Genomic DNA, 27,298 nt, shown 5'->3' with positions numbered 1-27,298 from the left:
GGAAAAAAACGGCGTATAACGCCGAAGCTGGAGACCTTTTTTCATGTCCGTTACAACTCTCGTCCACGTGCGTTGCTGCCGGACGCGTGTGTGCTCCAAGAGGCTCCGGTCCGACTCTTGATCCCTCGGGAGAATAGCTTAGTTCGCTCGTTTTCCAACTTTTTATATATACTCGAACTCTCAATAGGAACGCTTCCATCTTTAAGGACGTTATCCGGACCGGATACCAAGTTCGCTGTCGAGTGTGATATTTTTATTTGACGTATCGCTCCTCGCACCCATTCGTACATGTAGCCACGACCACTCAAGCCTGTGCTTTGCCAACAAGTTGCCCGGACTCGCCTGCTCTCCTCATCCCGACGAGCAACTATTGTCACATTTTTTGGTAAAGCACCACGAGATATCACGGTGGAATGATTCATCATGCGACTCAAGTACGTAACCGGAAACGCTCCGATCATTCTCTATATCTGTATTTTTAACGTGTGTTCGCGCGTGTGTGTGTGTGTGTGTGTGTGTGTGTGTGTGTGTGGCTGTGTGCTCGTATTGTCGTCTGGAAGAACGAAGGAAGTACGGGCTCGAGGGGGGAGGGGGAAGTATGATAAACGCAGAGGAGGACGCCTGACGAAACGCAGAGGTACGAGACGCCGCACGCTTATACGCGCTGCTCGGTCCCCCCTCCCACTCGTAAATTCAACGTACTGAGATTTCACAGCTTAAACTCGAATTTATGTACTCCCTCCTCTTATGATACACCGGATTGCCTGGCCGTGCGAGCGCGCACCTTTTCTGCAAAGAAACATTTCTTCAAAGACAATAAAACACTCTTTTTACGCTGCATCGCTGGATTCCGGTGAACCGGAAATGCTCGGGAAATAAAAGCCCTGGCAGTATGACGACGTAACGGAATGAAAAATCTTTTTCACCCTTTTCCAACGTTCGCTGCTGCTTTTTTGTTTTGCGAGGAATATGCTCCGAAGGCGAATGAAAAACGCACACGCGATCCTTGCAGAACCGATGATACGGTTTCGAATCGGATGCTCGCGCATGGATGAACACCGAGGGAGACAAAAAACGAGGATTTTTCAACGAAAAATTCTGTTTTTAATGACCCCGGTCGCATGGCGACAGGATGAAGTGAAAAATTGAGTATTTTCGAAAACAAAAAGGACTTTTTAATCACGGAGCGATTTGTAAATAAAAAACGGTGCATGCTCGGAGAAGCGGAAAGTATTTTGAATTGGACGCATTCGCACGAATGAACGAAAAAGGGAAAAATCCGGATGATTGTTTTTTCCATTTCAAACGAATCGACAACTTTTTGCTCGTGTTATTCGTACAATTACTTCCACGTACTCAATTCCCATTGGCAAATAAAATCGACGTCTTATTCCCGAGGATTTTACTCCCCAGGCGAGAGAGAGAGAGCGAGGGGAAAAGAGAGACGCACGTTGGGAATCGATAGTTTACCCAAGAAATTTGATCAACTCTTTTTCCGGACTTGTTCAAACTCTTCCTACGGAATGACAATATCCCGAAAGTAAACGTCGAGCGCGCAGCGACGTTGTTTTTTATTCGCCGAAGAAAAGCTCGTGTAAGCGAAGTATTTCAATAAGTGCGATCGCACGGATCGAATTTCCGGTAGTCTACGAAAAAGTAGACGTTTCCGCGCGGCTGTCATCGAGTTCGAGATTCTTCTAGGCTCGAATTGGAGCTCGAAAGTTATTTTTATTGAAGGCGCTTCGATATTGAGCCTTCCGAATGTTCCTCGAGCTCCCGAGGCCGAGGCAGCATGCTTGCGCGAAAAGCTTATTTTTTATTCACGAACTTATTCATTTCTGAAATCCTCTCGAGCAGGCTTTTCGGAAGCTTCGCTTTACGCGGAGCAAACGTCGGACGAAATTTCGGTGCACGGGGAGACAGCACGCGTGGCTGAAGAAAACTGAAAATTCGGGCGCAACCGTGCGAACTTGCACCTCGCGTTTAAACTTTCAACGGCATCGCGAAGTTTGCATTATTGAGAAACCCGACGCGAAACTACTTTCCATATTTCCCTATTTTTTTAATCCCGATTTCTGTTTTCGACGAGCTTTGAAAAAAGGGACCGCGAAGAACAACAAAGATCGAGGGCAGCGTGTGCACGAAAATAAATATCGCGCAGTCCGGCAATACAAAAATGAATAAACATCATCGCGCATTCGCTTCCACGAATATCGTTCGAACAGCAGTTTCGATTCAACGGCCAATCCTGACGCTGCTCACCGTTTCATAATCGTTAAAAATCGCCTAAAAAGCAGCTTCGACTCGGAAATCGAAGGAAAAATTCGCTTCGAATAACGCCACGCTCGTTACAACGTGCTCTCTCTACCAAAGCAACGATCGGACGTTTAGTACGCATGAGTTTGTCGCGCGAGAGGTTGGAGCGGTGACGTCGAGTCTCTTTTCAGGCGTTACGGATTCGGGCCGGCGCGCGTGGCACACTATAAACGTCACTTATTTATAAAACATCGAGAAATGTACGTGAGTCGAATGACGGCCGGACTTATTGGTCCTTGTCGCCGGATTTCGCTGTGCGATATACTCGTCCAGGCGGCGGGGATGCGTAAACTGGCCTTAGAGGAAGGTATAACAGGAGCTGAGGTCACCGACTCTGATCCGCAGTCGCGGCCGCGCCCGTGCCCCGGCCCCTGTTCGTACAGCGTCCACCCAAACTGCCACCCTGCCCGGCACCTAATCCTTTCGCTTCGATCTCGCTCTCCCTCGCACGTTTTTCTGTTACATCGAAAGATCCGAGGCTCGGAGAAAACGCGAAATTGCCATCGGTAACACCGGTAAAAAGCGGCTGCGCGCCTTTCGGTGTGCTGGATAAATGAGAACGAGAAAAGCCCTGGCAAGTTTCGAAGCAAACGCGTATAACAATGATCGAAGGAAGGAGAATAACGATAACGAATTCCACGACGTTGCTCAGAGCAATTTATAGATCGCGTCAAACTGGATGACATACGCGCTAGCTGCTGGGCGTATATCGCCACGTCGTCGTCCGAGTCCTTGACCCGATTACGGGGAACGGGCAGCGCGTCAAGTTCACAGCGAACGAGTCATACGCGTTTCCCTCCCATTTCGATTACAATACAATAAAGAATAACGCCAATCTCGATGTCGCGTCATCGCGTACGAGCGTTTTATTAATACAAAGATTCTTGTTGTCAAGTTTCAGAATAGCGTTTCTAATCTGCTGGACGATCCTGCCGAGCGCGACGCTCGTTCGAGGGGATTTCTTCGGCGAGAAAAAGGGTAAGAGCGAATGAAGATCTCCTTAAATATATAACTCCTCCGGGACTGTACTAGAAGACTCGCAAATTCTTCGCTCCCTTTTCACCTCTCCTTTTCTACTGCGGAATAGCCCTGTATGGGTGAAGATAATCGTAACGTTTGAATAAGGATTTCGGTCCGTGTACACACACCCGGCCGCTTGAGAAAACCGATCTCGAGTGCGACTGTCGTGCTCCGTGAGATATATTACACTCACGTTTTCCCCCTTTGTCTTGTCTCTGGCTCCCCTCCTCCTCCTCTCCTTTATTTCTTTCTTTCATCCCCTGCTCACGAATCCTTGGGGAACGCTGACACTCCCAGTTACCGTAAAAGCAACGTTACACTTGTTTTCTCATCCCTCTTGCAGGGCGCTTGCGAATCATCTTCGCGTAACTCTCCGCATAGAAGCGTATTCCTACAGGTATATTCGCAGAGTTGCCACTTTTCTCAGCGATTCGCGTCCAACGGACGGCTGCGAAGGGCCGCTTTCCCCGTCTTATCTTATTTAATCTTGGGGCTTTTAGCGCGGATATATCTCGATCGCGAAGCGCGCCCGGTAGCGCGAAGCAGCTCGGTGAAAAGAGTCCCTCGTAAAACTCAAGTTTGGCGGGATTCGATCGTAACGAGCCAGCTAATAAAATCGCTGGGAAAGTTCAGCTTTCAGGGGCATCGGACCCCATCGATTTCGCAGCTTTTGCTCGGCTGCACACCTTAACAGGACGTTCGGACAAGCTAATTGGAAACTCGCAATCCGGACTCGGGTTCGCAGAAATTGAGCGGCACAGAAAAACGTTTGGATCGCGACGAGCGCTGCTGAAATGAGTTCCGCTCGAGCGAAACTCGTAACAAAAATTAGCCGGTCCGCACAACCGGGTGGAGAACTCTCCGGTCTTCAGTTAAAATCGGTTTCTGGCTAATGTCATAGGTGACGGAGTGAGTCGTCGCGCGAGCGGCAGGCGCGAGCGGTTCACGTAACAGCAGCTTTCACATATTCAGTAGAGAAAACAGGTTTTTTTCTGTCTCCGGTGAAACCAGCGGAGGAATCTCCCTTTGATGAAATTTTCAGGGTTTATAACTCAAAGAAGAAACAACAAATTCGAAGGATAAGAGGAGCTGACGCACAAAAATGTGTGGACGTCATAGCGCGCGGCGTTCGCGCATATTCCGGAACAGAGAATATTTTATATGAAATTCCCGTTCTCTACTTTCGTGCTTTGCTATATACGAACGAAAAATACAGTAAATACTACGCCGCGGCATATTACTAGAGAGAGAGAGAGAGGGGGGTAAAAAGATAGGGAGGCATCGAGAGTAAGATTGCGAGACGAAATAATGCGAGAGGAGGGGGTCGAGGAGGCTGACGTTTGAGGTATTGAAATATGTATACTCGTTGTTAATGCAACCGGACGAATATACGTATACACACGCGGTGGGGGTGCACCGTCAAGAGAGTTGAGAACGCTATTATGCCGGAAGCTTTTGCATCCGGTGGTAAATGTAAACTCCCGCTCTCGAGGCTTTCCCTATCCTCGGAAATCCTTGCCGTAAATATTATATCATTATTACGAGGATGATTATTGTTGAATTCGCAAGATATGTAACGGAAGAATAGGCGATATCTAATATCGAGAAAAGATCCGATAGCTGGAGAGCCGGCGATGCAATTAAAGCCGGAGCGAGATGTTTTGTTGCGCGCCCTCCTCGTCCTCCGCTCGCGCAAGTATAATATTAATATATTATATTGGATACGGATGAAAGGGGGATGAGAAAGAGAGGCCGCCAGGAGGGGGACGAACGGGGGGGAGAGATGATGCTGGGCGAAATTGGTACAGAGGATCGTCTCCCTCGCAGTTGTATACGCTCGGGGCATGCGGACTCTCGTTTAATTTGCCCGAATTGCTTCACGCCTCGGTAGACCCGCCCATCCGAGTCGAGGTGATGCTGCTCCTGCATACTCTCTCTCTACAGAGAAACTACCACCTCCATCCTCCCCAGTGCACGGTGGATGAATCCTGCTTGCTGCTACTGCTGCTCCGGCTCTCGCTCTGCATATTCCTATATTACGCCTTTAATATCTATATCTGTACATAGATATGGGATCTGTGCGGAGAGAGAGAGAGAGAGAGAGAGAGGAAGGTGGGCGCGCGAGTGGCATGAGGACGAAAATAACACCGTTTTCAACATCGCGCGCCACCCTCGCTGCATGATACACCCGAACAGCTCAGCGAGCGCGAATGAATGAATGAATGAACGATCCGACGACGAACGGCGTATCGCACGCCAACTGGAATGGATGCGATTCCGTGAGAAAAATAAAGGATGAAATAACGGAAGAGAGCGAGGAAGACGCTCTGGGGCAGGGGCAGGGGGAGGGGGCAAGGGGAATAAAAGATTTTCGAAGAATTTGTTTTCATTCGGAAATAAGAAGAATAAGTTGGAGGAGGAATATTGCTGAAGATTTACTGGGCTCCCGCGCCCCGCGTCGCCCTAATAAAGTCTCCGCGCATTCGACCGAGGGCTCTGTTACGTTTTATCGATTTTTCGGGCCTTCGTTGCCGCTAATGAGCGTAAAAAGGGACGCGATTTATTAACGATACTTGTCGGCGCGCGTTAGAACCTAATTATTTCGAGAATAAAACAACGGCGCGTTAACGCAGCCTCGGCTCACGAGGGGCAGAGATTCCACGTAATTGTGAAGCATTTTCTCATGCTTCGCGTCCGCTACCGAGACACGGAATTGCTTCCTCGGACTCGGTCATGCGAATTTGCATGAAATTGTGAAAGATACTCGCTCCCCCCCCCCCCCCCCCCCGCGGCTCGCTATTTTTACAAGGCTTATTTGACTGGAATGGAAAAAGTCCAGACCGATCACTGCTCCTCCTCAAACTCGGGCAACGCTCCTTTACACTTTTTTTCATTCTCCTTCGTCTTGTCTACGTCGCATAACTTCAAGTCCCATAAATGTGTGTGCTCCGCATGCCTCCAGCTATGAATGAGAAGGAGAAAGAGTGAGCGGGAAGGCGAAGATGCAATATGTATAGTAGGACACGCGTGGGTCATGTCGAGGACATCCACTCAGACTTTTTCCTCCAGGCGTCTGCTAATAAACAATACGCCACTGTACCTACTCGTCCCCTTCTCCTCCTCTCCTCTCCCCATCTTTCTTTTCCTTCCGCTAACCACCTCGATTTTCTCCGCCTCTTTCTCTGGGTTCGCACACCCCCGCATAGAGACACACGACACACTCCGGATAGGCCCTTGCTCTCCCTCTATTTGCCCTCGAGCTATCTGTCACCAGAAGGACTCATCTCTCACTCCGCACTACTCTCGCACCTCTTCTTCACCTCCTGTTTTTCTCCTCCCCCTCTGCCAGAGGTCCATTGGCCCCAAACCTCGCGATATTTTGCTTAAGGAAAAACTTTTTTCACACGATCCTACACGCAGGCTCGTATAGCCTCGTTCGTATGTATATGTATTATGTCAGGTTCGCTCCATCAATCCACCCACTTTTCTTTCTTCCCGCAACGAACAAATTTTTCAAAACTTTCTACCCCCGTTTGTTATGCCAGCACGCTTGAAAAGCCTTTCGCTTGATTTATTTCGCATTTTCATATCCGACCATTTGGAAAATGTTTTGTTCCCGCTCGGTAGTGTGTTCTCGTGACTTATCCTACCGAATGTAGGTCGAAGAGAAACAAACACATCGCTCCACCAGTATTTATTACTTGCCAATTATGAATTTTCACCTCCCCCTCCCCCGTCTTATTTACCTGGCCGCGTATAATTTTCTACTCGCTCTCTCGATCTTTTTATTTGCGTTCAAACTGCTCTGAGAGTTTTTCAAGTTCCAACGGCATCGGAAGAAGCGACCAGCAAGTTTTTTAATGTCAATATTTTCAGGTGAATGTGTACTGAGGAATTTCAATTTGTATGCTGCAAATTGAAAAGTTTGTGATGCATAAAATTTTACAGATTTCGTATTCAGCTGCTCCGCGCGTGCTGCCGCTTTTGCGAACCGGGGATCGCTGCTGGGCTTTCCTACATTTTCATTCGCCTCATAAAAAATTTGCGATCGCCCTCCATCCACCCTTGACTTTGACTACTTTTTCTTTCGGTCCCATTAAACCCTCGATTTTGTACGGAACGCAGAAATAGTGCACGATCTCCTACAAGCTGCGATGGCCACCGCTGAAAACAAGAACCAGTATTTCGACGATGGTCTCGATGGCTTTCCCGTGTTTGGATTCCGGCCAGGTTCCGAAGTCAAGCAGCCGTATCGTCTATATCTGCCGGAAAAATTGCCAGCGGAATTTGATCTCGTCGCTACATTTAAACCGATGTCAGTGAGAACGAGTTACCTTTTCGCCGTTTTGAACCCCTTCGAGACGGTTGTTCAGCTGGGCATACGGATTTCCGTGAGTACATTAAAACTTCCTTTCTAGAGAGCTTACAACAACGGAGAGCGAAGCTCGGTGCGGGCTCATCGGCGCCCTTTTGCACTGCGCGGGGTCTGGGCGACCCGGAATCGTAATTTTCAGTTTGTGCATAAAATTTTCTCACCTTATCGACTCCCTTTTCATAGTTTATCAGTTAATTCCACGCTCGGGTCTCCCTAACCGAGCGCAGTCTCGAGGGCAAAGATGCGTCGAGCGATAGGCGCGAAAAATTTATAAATATAGCGACTAGGAAAAGTCTCGTGAAATGTGATAAACGAGTATAAGCTTGACCCCAAGGATGGACCGGCTTCGAACCAAAACATATCGCTCGTCTACACGAACTCGGACGAGCACACTCACTCCGAAGAAATCGCCAAATTCACGGTGCCAAAGTTGTCAAAAAAGTGGTCGAAAATAGTGATGAGGGTCTCGACGAACGAGGTTATACTTTACTTAAATTGCCATGAGATGGCGAGACACAAAGTAACGAGGATACCGCAGGAGCTGGTCTTCGACACGGCCAGTACCCTCTACATTGCTCAGGCTGGTCCACACATACAGGAAAAGTACGACGTAAGTTAAGCAACTCTCTAAATAATGGGAGAAATGTGCGACGGTGTCTGGCTAAGTGATATGAAAACGTGCTCAATTTCGGCGCGTACAGGCTTTGGAATCGGTGCAAGAGTTCTCCGGAGTCGGTTTCATTTTCGAAAAAGCTGCTGGATTTTCTATACACGCCGGAGGGGAAAAACCTCTTGGGGGTAAATTGTAAAAGTCTCCCTTTTCTTTCCTCGTTCAAACATCGAATTCGAGAGGTTTAGAAATTTAGAGGATCCTTTAATTTTGGAAAAAGCTGGATTTGCGATTCGGCCAAGTTTTTCCGAGCGGATAGCGCCGGAGGAAATCTCTCGGGGGGGATTTATCGTTAACGGGGTTCAGCATCGCGGCCCAAGCTCGCGACAACTCTCGTAGTATTAGCTGATAAAGGCGCCCGAGAAAAGCCCGATTTATACCTGCCCCCTCCATTCGCCCCTTTTCTTACTCGCTTTATTTTTCGCTCTCCTTTCCCTACTTCCATAAGCTCATCTTACCTATTTCACCGTTGGATTAATATCTCCATCATCGCAGCTAAAAAATATCGCGCTTTGCTGCTCCAATGAGATATTATCCGCCGGGGGCACGACGAAACTCGCATTTTTACCGAGCAACGACTACCAAATTCTACGTATTTATCGCGGTGACAAACGGAACGGGTTTCTATCGATTCGCCGGTAAGAGGCAAAGCTCCGGTCGTCATTCAAAGGTTTGATCCACACCGAAATTCGATAAAGATCCGGCGCAACGGATCGGGATCGGAAGCAACTAAAAACGTAAAACTAGCCAACGGAATGATTGACGAAAAAAATTAATTAGTGCGCGAGCAGTTGGAAAAAAAGTGGAAAAAGTGCGAGGCCGACGATTGAAACGGTCGGTTTGGATCGGTCGCGTGGAAGTGAATCTTCTCATTTCTGAAAATGCTCTAAATGAAATCTGCTGGAAAAACAGTTTGGTCGATCACTCGTCGCAGTTGCGTTGAATAAAATACGAAGGAGGCGGCTCGTGCGAGTTACAGCCGACGAAGTTTGGGACGTTCGATAAAGCGTCAAGGGAGCATTAATTGAGTGAATCCCGACAACCGGTGAAGTTGCCAGTCGTGCTCCCGCGCACTTGTCGGAAATGAGAAGCAGGAGAAAACAAGTTAGCAGGCTGGCTTCGAGCCATAAACGAAAACGCAGAGGCTCGCACTGTATTCGCATAAATATGGAGGAAAATATGCTCGCATGTTAAAAAGTGTGCGGCAGCAGGGCCGGGAGGGAGAAAAATTCGCAGCTTTGGAACATTCTTTATATAGATGAGTTCTTCCGTGGATCGCGGGCAGTGCAACTATCCGTTTTGTAGACCGCTATCAATCTCCCTCGGCGGAGTTGATCCCGATGGTCGATACGTACCCCGGCGGCGGGTCGGCTGGAATCAGTGCAGGGCTATTCGTTCTGTCTATTTATTTACCTTTGACAGTACCGGGAGTCGCGGGCAAGGAAAAGTGGGAGCGAGAGAAAAGGAAAAGGAGAGCAGCAGGGGAGAGGAGGCTCTCTCTCTCCCTCTGTCCATATCGTCTCCCACTATCAGCCAGGAGCAAGCGTGGAAGCAAAATAGTAGAGGCATTGGGACACGAGACTCTGGTGGTAGTGGCAGTCGTAGCGCCTGGGGTGATTGCGCGTCTCACCTCAAGTGGGGCTCTCTGTTTTTCCGGCGCTCCGTTTAGTTCCATCAGCGTCCGCGAGGTGCCAGCTTCGGACCCGCGAATCTCTCAAAAAATCATTCCTCACGTTGGTTCTCGTGATGCGGGATTCTCGGCGATCGAGTCCTCCGCAGTTTCTTGGGGATCGCGAGTTCGCCGCGGTCGCGAGGATCCTTTCGCGTTACAAGAGTGTTTAGGCGACTTCGTTCCTGCCCTCGGGTTTTTCGAGGAGAAACTTTCCCGATGGATAAGTGAGTCTGCGCTCGCTCGGGGAAACCAGAGAAAGTCGTCTTCGGCGGGGAGCTTCCGCCGGGATTTTCAAAGGATTTTAAGGGGAGAAAGTCGGATGATTTCTTTGAGGAACCGCAACGAGAAATGTCGGAGCATCGGGACCGTCCCAGGGGCCTGAGAGACCCCGAGTTCACTGGAAATACACTCGAGGACTTTGGATCGATGTACCCGTGAATGATGAACTCGCGAGGTCTCCGGTATCAAAGGATTTCAAAAGTCGCAGAACGTTCGGCGCCCGGGGCGAGGAGCGATGAGAAGAAAGGGCAAAGAGGATGCAGCAATAAGGGCGAATAAATAAGGGCGACGTGAAAATGGCTATGGTTATTTCCCCGAGGAACAAAATAGTTACGATCGCCCTTCTTATTATCGTTGCCAGCTTGATCGCACTTGTTATAACGGGATTCATTGGGTTATGGCGGGATAGAGGGCACAACGAGTCGGACCCGAATGCCCCTATTCCGAAGACGATTAGCAGTAAACTCCGACAATTCACGGGATATACGGCTACGAAGCACGTGAGTAAAGAAAAATTCAATTCTCGAAATGAAATTCTCTTTGTGTCCCGGTGGCGAGTCATCGCCCCGCGTGGACGCTGCATTGAAACTTCCTCGCTACAGTAAAAAAACAAAAGTGTCTCAACGAGCGAGTTTTCGTCCGAGGAATTCAAACTTTCTCATGATTTTTCGGACCTCCGAGTTTCCTCCCTTTCAAAAGGTTTCGAGCTTGAAAAGTACGAAAAATAAAATATTCTCGAAGCATTTTTTTCTCATTCGAGTCCCATTAATAATAAAAAAGATTAATATCATCGCGACCTTGTTATTCCGAAAGAAGAATGTCGAATGAGCAATCGTGCAAAAATGCGCAATGCTGAATTTACAAAAAAGTAGGACAACGCGTGGCTGCACGTTGTTTACGAGCGACAGAAAATCGATCGCGCGTTGTCGATCAATTTTGACAGAAGGTGAACGAGAACCACGGAGCCATGAATGCGCGGATTTCCATGCGTGAATTAGAGGCGATTGTGAGCATTACAATTCGCCTCGTATAAGCAAACAGAGGCGTAAAGCTTTCTCGTTGTCGTATTTATATGGTGCATGCTCAGATGAACAAACCGATTGAATCGCGGCCCGTGGATGCGCCAGCGTGTCACGCCAGTTATGTATCCAGGTAAGGGAGAAGGGAATTCTCGTATCGTTGGACATGTAACACAATGAGAGTGGCGCGAATACGAAGGTTATACGCGTCAAGGAATACGTTCATAGATAGAGAGAAGCGAGTGCAAGCGAGCGGGTTAGTGTGGTGCCGGGAGCAGGGAGTCGGGGCTGTCAACGAGACAAGAGGAAGCCCGAGCGAGAGAGAGCGGCCTCCCCTCGCGACGGAGGCAAAGTACAAACAGGCTATGGGAGGAGAATAAAAGTCGAGGTAGGAATGGTCCACGGTTCTCATCTGAGTGTACGGTAAATGTGACCAAGTCTGAATGGGTCTCCGGTGCACGCTTTGTACGGGAGCGTGTCTCGCTTCGACCCAGTCGCATATCGCGTCGCTCGGCAGCACTCCACATATTTCGTGCTATTCTCTCTCTCCCTCTCGGTGCTCCGCAGGATGTGTACTACCGAGTTATACACAGAGTTGAATCACGGAGTAAGGTTTCTCGGCTACGAGTCCCCTACGTAGGAACAGTAGTGCACGGAGATCGAGAGGGAGCCGGGGAGGGTTGAAAGAGGTTACCAGGATACAAGAGAGCGCGGCTGCCGATAGAATCCCATTGGGAACGATGCCGCGTGCAAGAACGAGAGACAGAAACGAGAGACAAGCCTCGCGCGGAGAACTAGTTTTAGAAGAGCGACGAATCGAATTATCTATGCGAGCTTTTCTCACTGTCCGGCACGTCGGGCGAGCCCCAGAGCTCCATTATTATAATGGAGGAGGAAGCTCGCAGGACTCGGACGTCATTATAACAGAGAGAGAGAGAGAAAGTTGGAGGCGGAGAGTGAGAGCGAATGGGAAAGAAAGAAAAAAACGGAGAAATAAGTGTATGCGAGCGCGAAAGCGTCAAGTGGACGAGTCAAAGCTGTCCCCGTGGTGCAAATGCACGTTCCTGCGCACACGTATTTACCTGTATATGCCTACGCTTGTATTAATATCTAGAACCGTATGACAATTCTCCGCACTGCTTTTCCATTGCGAAGAATGTCCCTCGCGATTACTCTTCTTCCCGAACATTTGACTCTATTATATTCTCACATCGGAAAACGCATTAGCGTACCTCCGAATAATTCAACTCACTGACTTTCGTCCACAGGATAATTTTGTTCCGAATTAATACGTGCGCGCACTGCTCACGCGCCAACTTCGTCACTCAACCGACTCGCTTTTCCATTTTTCTTGCTGTTTTATATGAACGAACATGAAAAATTCCTTTCGAATATTATCCCCAGTTTTTCAATCAACGATACATTTTTTCTCGTTTATATTTTGAGTCATAATCAACCGAGCTGCAGCGCTGCTGCTCTTTTCGGAGCTAACTCAACGCCCGCGAAGATGATCCCTTCTCCGGATAAATAACCTGCTCGTCTTTGACAATTTTCTCACTCTCGTTATACGCCTTCCCTTTTTTACTAGAGAATTTCTTATAGATATGTATTTGCCGATATTTTTACTCGCAAATTGGCTCAAACGCCTGATGAGAAAGCCCCATCGAAATTATAATCAAGAGCGTCGTTAGTGGCTCACTCCAATCGGGCCGTTTTCAGCGTCGGTCCGGTCTCTCGAATATCAGTGAAAACTTTGGCTTCACTCGCTCGATTATTGATGGCTTTCGCATGGAGAGGGGAGGAAAGTGACCTGGCAGAACGCTCGATTATCCGTTTTGCGTACCGAATGCTGAGCGCTCCCCTTATCTTCGAAATCTCTTCACAATGCTCAATTATGCCAGAGTTGTAAATATTTCGTGGCGCCCAGGCTGTTGCACCCCCGGTTAACTGGGTCGCGCGAAATCGTCGCTTCGAATCGCCTTATTCCACTACGACTATTCCGTTATTTAGCAAAATTAATTCACATCGGAGTGCGCGGGGCCGTCGCCGAGGGGATTCCATTCGACGAGAAAAATCGAATTGTTTCTAACCGCCGTTGCCGCGATTGGGGAGCCAAGCGACGAATAGCCTCGTTTGACAACTGCCACAAACGCAATCGATACAAGCTCATCTGCAGGCTCGAAGTTGCACGTTTTTCAGGCATTTTTGGCCCTGCCCCGTAGCACACTTTACCGAGGCTTTTGGGAGCAGCCGATATACCACAGAAAACTTGGAAGAAGACATTCCTTCGTGCTAATTAAGATGCAGCAGAATACGCCCCGTGTCTATGGGAAAGAGGGCAAACTTTGTTTGATATTATTTGAACGGGGGTTCGACCGGAGGGTGCGGGCGTGCGGGCTCGATAACAGGCTACCGCGGAGTTTGTCGGATTTCGGGGCTGGGAGCAGAGAGGCCTTTGATTCGCCGTTGTGCATTACACGCGCGTGCATAGGATCGGGATATAAACACAGATATAGATCGGGGCGTAGACAGCCGTCGGTGTTCCCCAGGTGCATACTCGTTAAGCGGTATAACTGGCTGTCACTAACTTGTCGGATCTCGTGACGAGCCGTTGATTCACGAGTCAAATGTTGATGCACGCGAATGTGCCAAGAGATGCCTCGTCATCTCGTCTCCTTTCCTCCGCGCCGCGGAGAGCTCTCGTGTAGCGCGGACATGCACGAGCTCACGCGGAGCCCGACCGATACGTGGGCTTTTCACGAGTTCACAAATCTCCGCGCGCGCGCGCGCGCGAGCGAGCGCGCGGCATTCTTTTACTCGATGAAATATGCGACCCGATGTACACTCGGGATATGGAGAAAAATTGCTCCATTTCGCTCTAGCCCGTGAGCCTAGATCTTCGCTGAAGAAAACTCGCAGCTCCTTTCGCGGCGAGGTTTTCGTGGGAAAGAACGCGCGCGTTGATACGAGCAATTATAAGTTCGTTACGAAAATCGAGAATGAAACTGCCATAAATACTCGCCTTATCCTCCGCCCCGTTGTAATACGTACGTGAAATAAATATAATAAATAATGCTCGTGCGCATCGAACTAGTTTGTATGTGTAAACTCGTTCGGGCAAATGGAAGATAAGCGAGGAGCCGGATATTTATTGCACCGGTAGGACGTCTATTCATTGTTGTAGCCGGAGACAAATGCGCGACGGATCGAGAAAGAAATATATATTTTTTAATGCACCCCCACAAGTCTGAGCAGGTTATTTTTCGTCGGGGAGAAATCTGATGGGGAGATATTTTCTTTATTCAAATTGAATTATCGAATGCGTTGGAGCTCCCCGGTGCTGGAATTCCCGATGCGGCGGAGGCTCGCCAACGCGGCTAAATTCCTTCATCGCGGAGCTTGTCCGCGATGATTATTCCTGCGCTTCCGGAGGAATAAATTTGTATTAACGTGGGAATCGAGGGGCACTGATGTGAAATCCTTGATTATCATCGGACTCTATCGAACTTTTAATTTTATTAGTGAAGAAATGAAATATTCAGATGAAAACTCTCGGGCCGATATCGCGATGAATTAATGAATAATTCGCCGCAAGCACACTGCACGAAACAGAGAGATAATGGATAGTCGCGCGAAAGGTTTGTAGCACGCAGCACAGCAGCCAGACACCGGGGGCCTTTGAAATCAGCGTTCTTCCTAATCCCGTCTCGATCGAGCTGAAATTTCATTAAATGCTACTTGTTTCTTTGAAGGGTCTCGTTCAATCGTTGAAACTCTATCCGGGACATCCGCAGGATCTTGTCAGATGCACGACCGATTTCGAGGTGAGTTGCGTAAAACTTACGAATTACGTGTGCTCGAGAGAGTCGTTTCCCGGAGTGTGCTCGAAGCGCCCGGGGGAGGCGAGGCGTACCTATTAACGTTGCTTTTTTCAGCTTGAAATATTTCTATTGAGAATAAAGTGCGCGCGGTTTCGCTCAGGTTCTCGTTGGATAAGTTATGAAAAAAGGATAAAAATAGTTGGCCGATAGAGCGCCACGGATTTATGAAAATGCATCCGCACACGCAATTACGAATTTCCATCACTCTATTTTCGCATCCTCCCATTAGCTAGACTCTCCTCGCCACGATTTATGCGCGCATCGTGATCATCAAATTGGAAAATAAGCTCGAGAAAGCAGGGAGCGGGGATGCCCCGCGCGTTACTTTAAAAGAATAAAATAGAGCAATATGAGAAGGAACGAGGAAAATATAGGAGTCGAGCACACTCTCGCAGGAGTACGAAGATTGGAGCCCTCTTCTCCTTAATGGTATAATGGTACAGTATAGTACGGCTATAAAGAGTCGCACGTGCGCTGATTTCGTAATTTAAATAAGCTCCGCTTCGCACCACCGCGCTCCGGCTCCGGAGAAGATGCTCCTTCGTATAATTAGCCTTAAGAAAAGGTGCTAGAAGGTAAGAATCGCACGACCTTTCGCGAGAGCGTACCGCCACCCGACAATTTTTCGATCCAAATTTCCCGTTTGTGTGCACACACATTCGGGGGCTTTGTGTGTGCGTGCCCTTTTTCCCCTCGATGTAAAAATTACACTTATTTTCGTCCGCCGAGGATACTCGGGTCTGCGAAGCTCGATAATTCGCGAGAATTTAACCCGAAGTCGGAGCGTAAGTCGACGAAGCATTTAACCGGACGATCCGCATTATGCGGGGCCGCCTCGCGCGAAAACGTTCCGTGGCTTTCCTCCGTGACGCAGGAAACGCGAGTCTCCTTTAAACCGACACGTATTTTAGACGCTTCGCAAAATGGTCATACAATTTTTTGCAGTACTGCGTTTACTTTCAGTTCTTCCCAATAGAGTTTGGCTCGGGTGACGAGACCACGACACTCGACGCTGCTTCAGGATACATTGACTTTGACCAGGTAGAAAAGCTCTTCCGTCCTGGGATTTAATACTTTCTCGATATGTCAAAAACATCAATTAAAACGAAATAAAGAGAGGAATGCTTTATAAAAACGTGACACGGATGGGGCTCGCGCGCGGAGCCGTGCATCCCGGACGGCTTCTGTTCGTCGTCGCTTCTTTTTTTTTGTTTCTTTTTTCAACGACATTTTTCATACATCGCCAGCTAAAAGTTTGATCTGATGGAAATTCCGATGTTTTGTCACGCGATGAAAAAGTTATTGACGAATTGTTGAACGAACGCCGGATTTCCGTTGCTGCTTTCCAGCGAAACGGATTTCAAAACGGGATGCGAAACTGATGAAAAAAAAGGAAGAGTTCACATACGCTGGGCCTCAAAGCCACTGATTTCTTAATGAATTTTTTCAGAGCTCGAACAAACGAATTTCTCATCGTGCAATTACGTTTTCCTGCGATCGCAAACGTCTCTCTCATCTTCATTATTTATTGTTTCATACTTTTTTCGTTCGTCGAGACTGCTTACTGTAGCATTAATACACGCACTTTTTCACCCGGAGCAATTAACCTCGTGTGATTGGAGCGAACGTCCAACCGGCTATTCGCGTATGTTCCTTATTTTTTAATATCCCCGTAGGAAATGTGTCGATCCTTTTATTATTCCTACAGAAATCAATGTGCTGGCAGCAAACACGTGTTCTTTAACCAGCGTGTTCTCTCTTTGACCCTCTGACTTTTGACCCTTTGCTCCGATCCCCCTCTTCGACACTCGATGTTCAACCCCACGGAGAACAAACCTTGTACATACTTTGCATATTCGCCCATCACCCCTCCTCCCCGTTGGAGGAACCCAAATATAGCGGTTTTCATGTTCGATATTGTTGAGCAGTTCGGCCAAGAGGATAACGACGAATTGGATAAGGACGACGATGCTAATCCACCCCCGCTCATCACACCACCGCCTCCGAATACCGTCGGTGAGTATTTTGCCATAAAAGTTGATGGAAATATTAGAAAACAATGGAGAGAAAAAAACTAGAAAAATGATCTTGATATTTACAAAATTAATACTCAACGTATCGGCACAAGTTTGAGAGACTTTTAAATATGAAGATAAAAAGTGGCGCTAAGAGCGAGGAGCGTTGTTGATACGAACGCGCACTTCCATGTGTTTGTAAAAGCGAAAGGACCGAAAGGCGATAAAGGAGATAAGGGGGAAAGTGTTCGCGGACCACCGGGACCACCTGGACCACCGGGACCACCGGGTTCAACCGTGTACGATCCGGTCGAACCTCATCGGGTACGCGAAAATTGATTTCTCGCGTAGCTAAATATATAACGAAACGAAAAAAGATAAACGCTCGTTAAGATCACGCGAGAGAAATTTTTTAAACCGCTTCGGTTAAAAGACAAACTCGTTTTGGAACGCAGAACGGAAATGGCGAGGAACCAATTAGAGTTGGCCCGAAGGGGGAGCCTGGAGCATGCTCGTGCAACGCGACTGATCTACTGGCGAGTTTCACAATGCCGAAAATGATTCAAGGGCCGAAGGGAGAGCCGGGCTTGCCAGGGAAAGAGGGCAAGCAGGGCCAGATGGGATTGACGGTAAGGGAGCGTCACCGTCCCCTGGAAGCCCGAAAAATTCGATTTTTCATGAAAAATATTGAAGTTTCTCGACTTCTCGATCAACGAAGGATTCTCCTGAACGATTTTGTACTCGTTGGCTTCAGGGAGCGGCTGGAGCACCTGGCGAACGCGGGGGACCGGGACCTCCAGGGGAAAAAGGCGATCAAGGCAAAGTCGGCTCGCCGGGACTCGAAGGCGCTCAAGGTCAGAAAGGCGCTCCAGGAAGGGACGGGATTCCCGGTGAAAAAGGCGCCCAAGGACCGCCCGGACCTCCTGGCAAAGGCGAATTTTCTGTTCACGATGTGAGTCCAGAATTATTTCGTTGCGATGCAAAGCTTCTAATTCTTTTTCCTCCTTCAACAAACAAATTAAAGTTGACAACTTGCCTGGAAACTCATTTCTCGTGTCTTCTGTAAACGATATGAATTTGCGACTTCAGAATTCTCTCGAGAACGAACATTTTCTTATTTGCTCATGGAGAAAAAGCTGCTTGTTTTGGACAAATAGCGCTCGTGTAAATTTAATTAAAAATGCTTTTTTACCTCCTGCTTCAATACATTAATGAAGAACGAAAGTGACACGAGCTCGAGAGACATTCGTTCAGGACAAAATCCCTTTTCCTCTGAATTCGAAAGCTCGGAACGTTATTGCTTTTTCCTCGATCACAATGCGACGACAAATAAATTCATAAATTCGAACGCAGCCGAGTTGGACGCCGCGGGGTATTTCGAGGGTGAGTAAATCGGAACAAAAGATAAACGAATGAGCGAGTCTGTTTCTCGAGCTTTTACGGAGCTTCATCACTTTCATGAAATTAGTGTGGTTTACCGACGAGACGAAAATTCTTGTCTTTCGTAGTAATGCCAAGTTTTTTTTTCAACGTTCTTCGTCTCTGCAAATTAGATCGAACTTTTCGCCGAGTTTTCTCGCAAACTTTGGTTTCAGTGTCTAGGCTTCGTGAAAGAAAGCTCTAAAATTGGTAAGAGAGAAGAGAGTTATTGGCGAGAATTCGAAAGGGCTGAGCTTCGAAACGGTTCTTCGCGTTAAGCTCAAATATCTAAGTAAGCAGGGAATGTACAATATTCCTTTGTATATTGAAATCAGGATGGAATTACAATGAGGCCAGGATTACCGGGGCAGAAGGGAGAGCCCGGAACGAGCGGGAGCGTGGGCTCAAAGGGTGAGCCGGGAATTCCAGGTGATAAAGGTCAAAAGGGTGAGTTGGGTGGGAAAGGATCAAAGGGCGATCACGGCAAGGACGGTCCGCGTGGAAATCAGGGCTTCAAGGGCGAGCCTGGAGTTCCGGGAATTGCGGGAATCGCGGGCTCGCCCGGGGAAAATGGCCGGCCGGCTGAAAAGGGTTCCAAGGGTGACGCCGGCCCGGAGGGGAAACCGGGACCAGCGGGGCCTCCGGGACCCCCGGGTCCGGGAGGCGGCGACGCTAATTTTTCCCCGGATGCTGGAGCCTTCCGCAAAGGTATGAAAAAAACAGCTGATCGCGTGTTCTCCGGAAGATCGATTCGGGTCTTTGTCACCTTGAAATTACTTTCTCCTTTCTCCGCGTTTGTTCGATCGTTCGCCAGGCATCTTCGGAGCGAAGGGCGACAAGGGCGACCTCGGTTACAAGGGCGACGTGGGCCCGAAGGGCGAAAAAGGCGAGAGAGGCGAATTCGGCAACCCGGGCGTCCCTGGCATAAACGGCGTTCAAGGTCCCCTCGGGAACAAAGGCGAACCAGGCAGAGACGGGATCCCGGGAGACAAGGGTCACAAGGGAGACCGAGGCGAACGGGGCCCTGCGGGCGAAACCGTTTTCGCTGGATCCGGCGATTACATCGCTATCAAGGGCGAGAAGGGAACCGAGGGCAAGAGGGGCAGACGCGGACGTCCCGGACAAACCGGACCGATGGGACCACCTGGCATCGATGGAAAGCCTGGACCACCCGGCTGGAAGGTTGGATTTATCGATATTGAATTATTCTTCTGAGCATCAAATCTCGAAACTTTCGCCACTGAACGAATCTCTTGTCGACGCGTTACTCCAAAATTCCCACTTTCAGTGCATTACAAAATTTCTAAATGTCAAAAGTGATCGAGCAATTTGGAATTGATGAAAATTCAATAATTCCTTCAATTTGAAGGTAAAGTATCATTTTTATTTGGCATACGAACAGGGTCCCCAAGGAATCCCTGGTATACCCGGAACTCTGGGGCCCATAGGATTGAAGGGTGAAAAGGGCGAGCCTTGTGACACAAGCTCGATGGGCTCAGGTTTGGGGGTAAGTTTTGAGGAATTTTTTCAAAATCAATTTCAAAGTTTTTCTTTATTTTTACCAATTTTCACATTGATTTCGCCTCGTGCATGCACAGCCCATTTTTTCAATTATTGAATAAAGTTGGAAAAAATTTTCCAATAAATTGCATGGCGTGTGCGACTTGGCTTGAACCGCGAATCGACGCCGTTCGTTTGCACAGATTAAAGGAGAAAAAGGTTCGGACGGTTTCCCTGGGATTCCGGGACCACCCGGTAGGGACGGACAGCGAGGACCTCCCGGTCCTCCGGGACCGCCGGGTTTACCGTCTCAAGGTAATTACGTACCGGTTCCGGGGCCACCCGGACCTCCCGGTAATCCCGGCTCCCCTGGAATCTCGCTCATTCAACCTGGCGATCCGGGAATCGGGAGAAGTCGCATATTCGAAGATCGAGATTATTACGCCTCGAGACAGGGTAAGTCGACGCGTGAAGCTTGTCCAGAAACTTCATTCACCAATATGGTTACGTCACCGTCGAAATTTTTGAACGAAATTGCTTGAAAGCATGATTCTTGACGTTTCGATTGCGGCGGGCTCGAGTTGCCTTTTGTGATTGTCAGCGATCACAATTTTCACACAAATCTGTCAAATAAATTTTACGAAATTTGTAAAAAGCTCTGCTTTTTTTTTCTTGGATATTTCCAAAGTTGTGAAATCGATTGGTACGACGTTGCAAAGGTCGTTCGATCGAGACGATTTTTCGTCGTTAATTCGTTATAAAAAAATCAAAAGTCCCGTGACATTTCGACGTGTTCGTAAGCATATGAAAACTGTAACCACAAACATGTAAATATTTGCAATTCGTAAATTAACGGGAAACGTATAACACGCACAAAATGCTGCAAGGAGCAAGAATAAGTGAACTCAAAGCACTTCAAGAATTGAAACAATTGAAAGAGTTGAAGGAACATTTGGGTAAGCTCTTACATTGGTGTTTACTGTGTTCAACGAACGAAATTCGATGCGTCTTCGAGTCGAGTGTAAACTTAGTGCGAAGTTGAACAAAGGAGTTTCATAATTAGCAAGGATTTTGGTTGTTCGAACAGGGAGTGGTGGAGGAGCTTCTGGGGTCTCAGGCTCCAGGGCTATTACAGAGGCTTCAACGCGAATTGTACCCGGTGCTGTTACTTTCCAGAACACTGAAGCGATGACCAAAGTGCGTGAAAAATGTTCATTTCACACGAAAATACCTTAAATTCGGTGTAACCGAAAGTCACTTAAATTGCAATTTTCATTCAGATGTCAAGCGTCAGTCCGGTTGGTACGCTCGCTTATATCATAGACGAGGAAGCTTTGCTCGTTCGAGTCAACAATGGATGGCAATATATCGCGGTTTGTATTACGAAAAATCCAATTTTTCATTGCTTTTCGCGTCCCCTCTCTCTTCTCCAATTATTGAAATTCGATCATACGAATGTGGAGAAACCTTCCAAAAGTATTGGAGCAGCGCCGTTCATTCGGGCAAAATACTCCGTGCAATTGTAGCGTCCACGATTAATTCAACACGAAACGATCCTCAACTCCCATGACGTTATCAACCGCTTGATATCGACGAGGCTCTCCGCGTTGTTTACTCCACGAGTCACTGAATACTTATGAGAATATAAAACAGAATTTTGTGCACACGAAGAGTTCAATCGCGTTTTTCCCCTCTCACTGATCGATCGAGCCCATTTTTCCTACTCTTCGGCGATCAGCGTGGCATCAGGCTTAATTGAATTATTGTCTGCAGCTTGGATCACTTTTGCCCATAACGACACCAACACCACCGACGACAGTTCGGCCAGCCCCGAACCCTCCCTTCGAGGCTTCGAATTTGATCAATCAGATACCGATGAAGGCTGAAGGCACAGGGGTGAGTGGTGCTTCTCCCAATAACTGGATCTTTGGTAGAAAGAAATCGTCGAATAAATTTTAAAATTTTTTATCTTAATAATTCATTGAATTTGATGTTAATTTGTGTGAAAATGCATTAACCCGGCTGAATCGTCGATGCGATTACGGCAGTGGTATCCGAAGATGGTAATTTTCAAGTATTATACTCTAAAATAATATCCTCAATAACAAGATAACAGAAATGAGGAAACTAAAAAAAAAAACAAATTTTTAAATTAAAAATTGCATATCGACAGCTGAGAATGGCTGCTCTGAACGAACCATCGACTGGAGATACTCACGGTGTACGAGGAGCGGACTACGCCTGTTATCGACAAGCCCAGCGGGCCGGTCTTCGAGGAACTTTCAGAGCTTTTCTGAGTTCGAGAGTTCAAAACGTCGATAGTATAGTTCGCCTCAGTGACAGAGATCTGCCAATAGTCAACATCAAGGGTGACGTTCTCTTCAACTCTTGGAAAGATATGTTCGATGGCAGCGGTGCTTATTTTTCCCAAAATCCAAGGATCTACAGTTTCAATGGGAAAAATATCCTCACGGATTTCGGATGGTGAGTCCAAAAATCCCTCTTTTCATTCGGTATCTCGAACATCGGTTATAGAAAAGAAAAGTTTTTTCATTATATCGAAACCAAGAAATTGCTCTGTCAATCGAGATATTCATGAAAAGTTTCCGGACAATGTTCTCACGTAACGAACAAAATATTGAAAAATTTTCACACTTCAACGATTCCAGAAGAAATTTTAAAGGGTTTTTCCTTCAAAAAAAATTCTCTGTGAATCGAGGCAGGAAGCATCGATGAGAAACGTGTTTTCATGACGAGGCTTCGTAAAACGAAGCGTAAAAAATATTTTTCGATCGTTGAGACTTGAGAATGTTTATCCCAACAACGATCATAAGGAAAAATAATGGGAATGGAAAAATAGTGATCTCGAAAATCACAATCGTGTATTTTGCATCGCAAAATGATTGGAGTAGAATTTTAAATGAGTTTTTTTCAATGTTTCAACATTTCAACTGAATTGAGATGAATAAAATGAATAAAAGGACGTTTCGATCAACAGGCCTGACAAAATAGTATGGCACGGTTCGCACAAGTTGGGAGACCGTGCAATGGACACGTACTGTGATGCCTGGCACAGTGGTGGTTCCGATCGTTACGGTCTAGCCTCGCCGTTGACGGGTGGTCGACTTCTCGAGCAAGTTCGTTATTCGTGCGACAAGAAATTTGCTTTGTTGTGTATCGAAGTGACGAGCGAGACGTCCCGAAAGCGTAGAAGTTTGTCGGAGCAGGAGGAGGAGGAGGAGATGGACGAAAGTCGTGAATTGACGGAGGACGATTACGTGAGACATCTCGACAAATTAATGGCACACTGATCGATCGGGATGGATCGATTTTTTCAACCCAGTCATAAATTATTGTCGCACACTAAATTTTAATAATAATTAAGATGTTTGTTAATAATAGTCATAATCCTCGTTGTCACCGTCGTCGTCGCTAAACGATAAATGAAAATAATAAGAAAAACCGAAAAAAATGCACGTGTAACTGCACCGGAGCTGCTATAATTGTTCAATGTTCTATTGAAAAAGACTGACTGTGCGTTTGTCTCATATCGAATATAAATCTCGCTTCATTCAGCGAATTTCATCTCAGTCACTGTACAATATGCTCACTAATTCCCAAACAAGAAACGAATCAAATGTTTATCGTACTACTCTGAGAAATAATAGGATCAATCAATGACACCATTTTCGTCGTTCCAAATGTTAAGTCAACGCATTCTGTCTGTAGCTAGGAGCTAGTCGAACTTTTTGTTAATTTTCTCATGGACTCGAAGCTGAGAAATATGTAAAGAAAAAAAAGAAAAAAGAAAACACAAAAGGGAATCTAACGGTGTTGTAATTTGCAATGTTGAAATGCAATCAACTTTTTTTAGACACCGTTAAAGATCGGATCAATAGACCTTTTACAGTCTTATTTGAAGATCCAAAGATCGAATAAAAGAGAAAAAATGTTGAAAATACCTATTTTTTGCATTTCAATCATCCAAATTTCAATACTTCCTCGTGTTCCTCTTGATCATCGGACAGATCGATATATAATCGTTGATCGAATCGACATGTATCAAATATTGACATACACTGAACGTACTTTGCCGATAATAATCCGATTTATTTTTATTTACGACTTGAGTATCGCAAGAGCCTCGGTCAAGTTCAGACCTTCGAGAATATACATCAAATTCTCTACCGACGCGTCCTCATCCTCTTCCGCCCAAATTTCCAACGCGTTTTTACACTGCTCGTACGGCGTTGGTTTTCCTTCGAAAAATATAATCTGAAATAATAAAGATGCATTTTAGAGTACTGCTCAATTCAAATTCTCATCGTGGATCTCGAATAGCCAAATTTTCAGTGACGCCAATTATAATGGACTTGTGAACAACGGTATTAGGAATTTCAGATAATGGCAGAAAAATTATGATTAAATGATATTCTTTGAGTACCTCTTCCGGTGTGTAACCAAGTTTCGGTGCCAATTTTTGCCAATCGTCTTTAAGGACCTCGGATAATCGAGCTATCATATCCGGGGTCACGTGGTTAAGTTTACCAACTTTACTCTCAGCATTTTCGGAATCGACCTGTTCGGCTTCTTGTTTCAACACATCTTCGTTGAATTCTTGGTCGTTTGATTCTGGCGGTGGGGTTTCTTCGGTTTCAATTTTGGCGTCGGAATGAGCTTGCTGCAAAGTCAACCGTGCAAAGTACAGCCTTATAATTCTTATAAATTCTCTTTTGTTTGTAAAATCAGAAAACACCGATTTATTTGTTTCGGATTTCCTCTCCGAACGTCCGGAAAATGGTGTTCGTGTTTCAACATATCGAAAAATCTGTCAGCGTTACTTACTGGTCTGTCTTTCGCAATTTTTTTTATCATCGTTTCGAGATACTCGGGAAGTTTGTTTATAGGATAATTTCCGTGAACGAAAAAGTGCGGGCTCCGCCTCGCTAGCAATCTCAAAGCTCTCCAGCCAAAGTTACCGTCGTTCACTTTTCTAGACAAGTTCAACGCATCTTTAATATTTGAACAAAAGAAGAGAATAAAAACGGGTTTGTAAATATGCATAATAAAAACTTGCGTACTTATATTCGTCGTCCACCATCGCTGATGGATCTAATTGTTCTATGGCTTCTTCGAAATAAGTTTCCAAAGATGGAAGGAAATCTCGATCCTTGGATTTGCAGGCTTCGAGATTGTTTGGGCAAAGATTCCACAATTTTGTTAGTTCAGGGCTAAATTCATGAGAAACAAAAAAAAATTTTTAGATACAGCAACAAAATTGGAGATTTGTTGAATGAACACTCACTTTCCCATGTAGAATTTACCGACGCTCTCAGCGTCTTTGATCACGTCTCCCAGTCTTCGACGGGGCCTCTTTGTTCTTCGTGGTTCTTCGCTGGTATCTCCAGAAGCACTAATTTCTGATACTGGTCTTTTGAACGCTGGACAACCTTCGTTTTTCCAGGCGTTCCAGTGTTCCTCCCTCCTCAGAATATTTCTTACACTTTCCGAAAAGCTTGGTCCGTCGGGCGGCGTCTCTTCCAAAAGAGCATAAACTTGGCTCGTCGTTGACTTCACCCAATCAATTTGATCAGGTTTGAGCTCATGACTTTCGCTACAAAATAAAAATTTCCAAATACAATTGTTTCACAATTTTTCAAGGACAATATTCGATATGGAGGACTCGTAATACTCACGCTTTGAACTTGACAGTACTATTCAAGTACTGGAATATTATGAGGAATTGTAATAACACGTAACGACGGAAATTTGAGTCTGAAAGTTGGAGCTCAAGCAGCTTTTGATTGGTAAGATATTTGGCAAAGTAGTGAGTTTCTTTGCGAGTTGCATCCGGCGACAGAGTACATCCTCGCTGATCCTCTAACTTGAAAGACGAGAAGGCAGCCAAAACATTGCTCGCATGCTGAAGAAAATGAAATTAAAAAATCATTCAGGTGTCTTGCTTTGTGGAATTCTACGATCGATTCCTTATCAGATAATGTGCGAAAGCACGTTTTTGGCCATAGTGGAAATTTACTCACCGCAGAGAAGACTTTCCAGTGAACTTTGTTATAACACTGATTAGGATTTCTAAAAAAGTCTTGCAAGGCCCAAAACTTTCTATATAAATTATAGTCAATGAGTATTTTATTTTCAAGCGCTTGCTGTTCACGATTGCTTTCATTGAGGAGATCCTCATCCTGTGATTCATCATTGCCAAATTCTGTGCGGTTTTCCAGATTGAATTCACTGACAATATTCAACCCGGAACGTTCTGAGAATGGGAAGAACTTGGCAAGGAAAAGAAGAATTCTTCCACAGAATACTGTTCTTTGGGAACGTGACAAGCGTCTGAGAAGGTCGTTGCACATACGGAGTAAATTGTTTTTGCATGAACTGAAAAAAATGTCTTCTTTCCATACAGTGACGTTGCTTTCGACGAAAGCAAAGAGTAGTTCGCATCTATCCAGAGTCATTGCTGCAAATATGTCGCTTAGCAACATTACTGGCATACTCGCCGTTGCCAAATCCTTGCGGCACATTTCGATGGAAAATTTAATGTATGGCTCAGGATCTTGAACTCTGCCAGTTTTATCATCCCGTATTATTGTCAGCAAATGATCGCGCAGGGCCTGATCAACAGCTGCTTTTTTCTCCAATTCTCCTGCATTGCTGATTTGTGAACATTTTTTTTGGAACTTTGTTACGTCCGAGGCGTCACCGGTAAAACATTCTTTGAGATATTCCTGAGGAATTACAAAATTTGTGATATTCTGACTATTTGGCACAATTATGATGCTGCTGGATCGAATTGCCTTGATCGCCGGTAAGTTAACCCCAAAATTAAACGGAATTGACGAATACTTCTGCGATTGAATACTTACGCTGTATTGTTTCCTTAAATTCTCGAACAACGCCATGGTAAATAGACCGATTTCTGGTCGGATGGACTGTTTATCGAGGCAGAATATTTAGTTATTAATTAAAAATTATAAAATTAAAGATCAACACATCGACTGAGCACTGACCGACATTTTTGTTTTGCTTATGGGCGCACGGCGCATGCGCGCTGCACGTGAGTCTCTTCCCGCGCAAATTGGTGCTGCGACCTAGTGACCGGCGCGGAAATCCG

General features: G+C 46.4%; 2 protein-coding genes across 8 annotated transcripts; one reads left to right on the top strand and one right to left on the bottom strand.

The window, feature by feature from the left end:
- On the top strand, window positions 1–24,269 carry Mp (Multiplexin). 7 transcript variants are annotated; one of them, XM_043426919.1, is made up of 22 exons: window positions 1–434; window positions 3,218–3,294; window positions 7,462–7,727; window positions 8,046–8,321; window positions 15,104–15,175; window positions 16,196–16,273; window positions 17,161–17,248; window positions 17,453–17,571; window positions 17,703–17,876; window positions 18,002–18,199; window positions 18,601–18,630; window positions 19,002–19,374; window positions 19,481–19,848; window positions 20,069–20,173; window positions 20,370–20,622; window positions 21,054–21,122; window positions 21,254–21,363; window positions 21,447–21,539; window positions 21,940–22,062; window positions 22,215–22,229; window positions 22,340–22,650; window positions 23,165–24,269. In XM_043426919.1, exons 1-22 carry the CDS (start codon window positions 424–426, stop codon window positions 23,475–23,477), a joined length of 3,522 nt encoding a protein of 1,173 aa, XP_043282854.1. In that variant the 5' UTR covers window positions 1–423; the 3' UTR covers window positions 23,478–24,269. The 7 variants fall into 7 exon arrangements, with proteins under 7 accessions (XP_043282854.1, XP_043282853.1, XP_043282859.1 ...); XM_043426918.1 differs by having other exon boundaries at window positions 2–434; window positions 3,212–3,294; XM_043426924.1 differs by lacking the exon at window positions 16,196–16,273 and having other exon boundaries at window positions 2–434; window positions 3,212–3,294.
- Window positions 24,253–27,288, bottom strand: Hpr1 (THO complex 1-like protein Hpr1). Its single transcript, XM_043426930.1, has 9 exons — window positions 27,195–27,288; window positions 27,051–27,116; window positions 26,208–26,912; window positions 25,863–26,089; window positions 25,472–25,780; window positions 25,248–25,397; window positions 25,012–25,159; window positions 24,611–24,847; window positions 24,253–24,441 (listed from the first exon to the last, which is right to left on the bottom strand). The coding sequence occupies exons 1-9, from the start codon at window positions 27,228–27,230 to the stop codon at window positions 24,286–24,288; spliced, it is 2,034 nt and encodes a 677-aa protein (XP_043282865.1). The 5' UTR covers window positions 27,231–27,288; the 3' UTR covers window positions 24,253–24,285.
- Between the last annotated feature and the right edge of the window lie 10 nt (window positions 27,289–27,298).

This window comes from Venturia canescens, chromosome 8 (assembly GCF_019457755.1).
Source record: "Venturia canescens isolate UGA chromosome 8, ASM1945775v1, whole genome shotgun sequence".
Classification (NCBI taxonomy): Eukaryota; Metazoa; Arthropoda; class Insecta; order Hymenoptera; family Ichneumonidae; genus Venturia; species Venturia canescens.
This window is presented reverse-complemented; position numbering and strand designations above follow the sequence as displayed.

Coding starts and splice junctions, on each gene's coding strand:
- Mp (XM_043426918.1), top strand. Junction 3,295..7,461: donor TTTCTTCGGCGAGAAAAAGG/GTAAGAGCGAAT, acceptor TACGGAACGCAG/AAATAGTGCACGATCTCCTA. Junction 17,249..17,452: donor ACCGCCTCCGAATACCGTCG/GTGAGTATTTTG, acceptor TGTTTGTAAAAG/CGAAAGGACCGAAAGGCGAT.
- Hpr1 (XM_043426930.1), bottom strand. CDS start 27,230: ATGCGCCGTGCGCCCATAAGCAAAACAAAAATGTCG. Junction 26,913..27,050: donor ATTTAAGGAAACAATACAGC/GTAAGTATTCAA, acceptor GTAATTCCTCAG/GAATATCTCAAAGAATGTTT. Junction 26,090..26,207: donor ACTGGAAAGTCTTCTCTGCG/GTGAGTAAATTT, acceptor CATTTTCTTCAG/CATGCGAGCAATGTTTTGGC.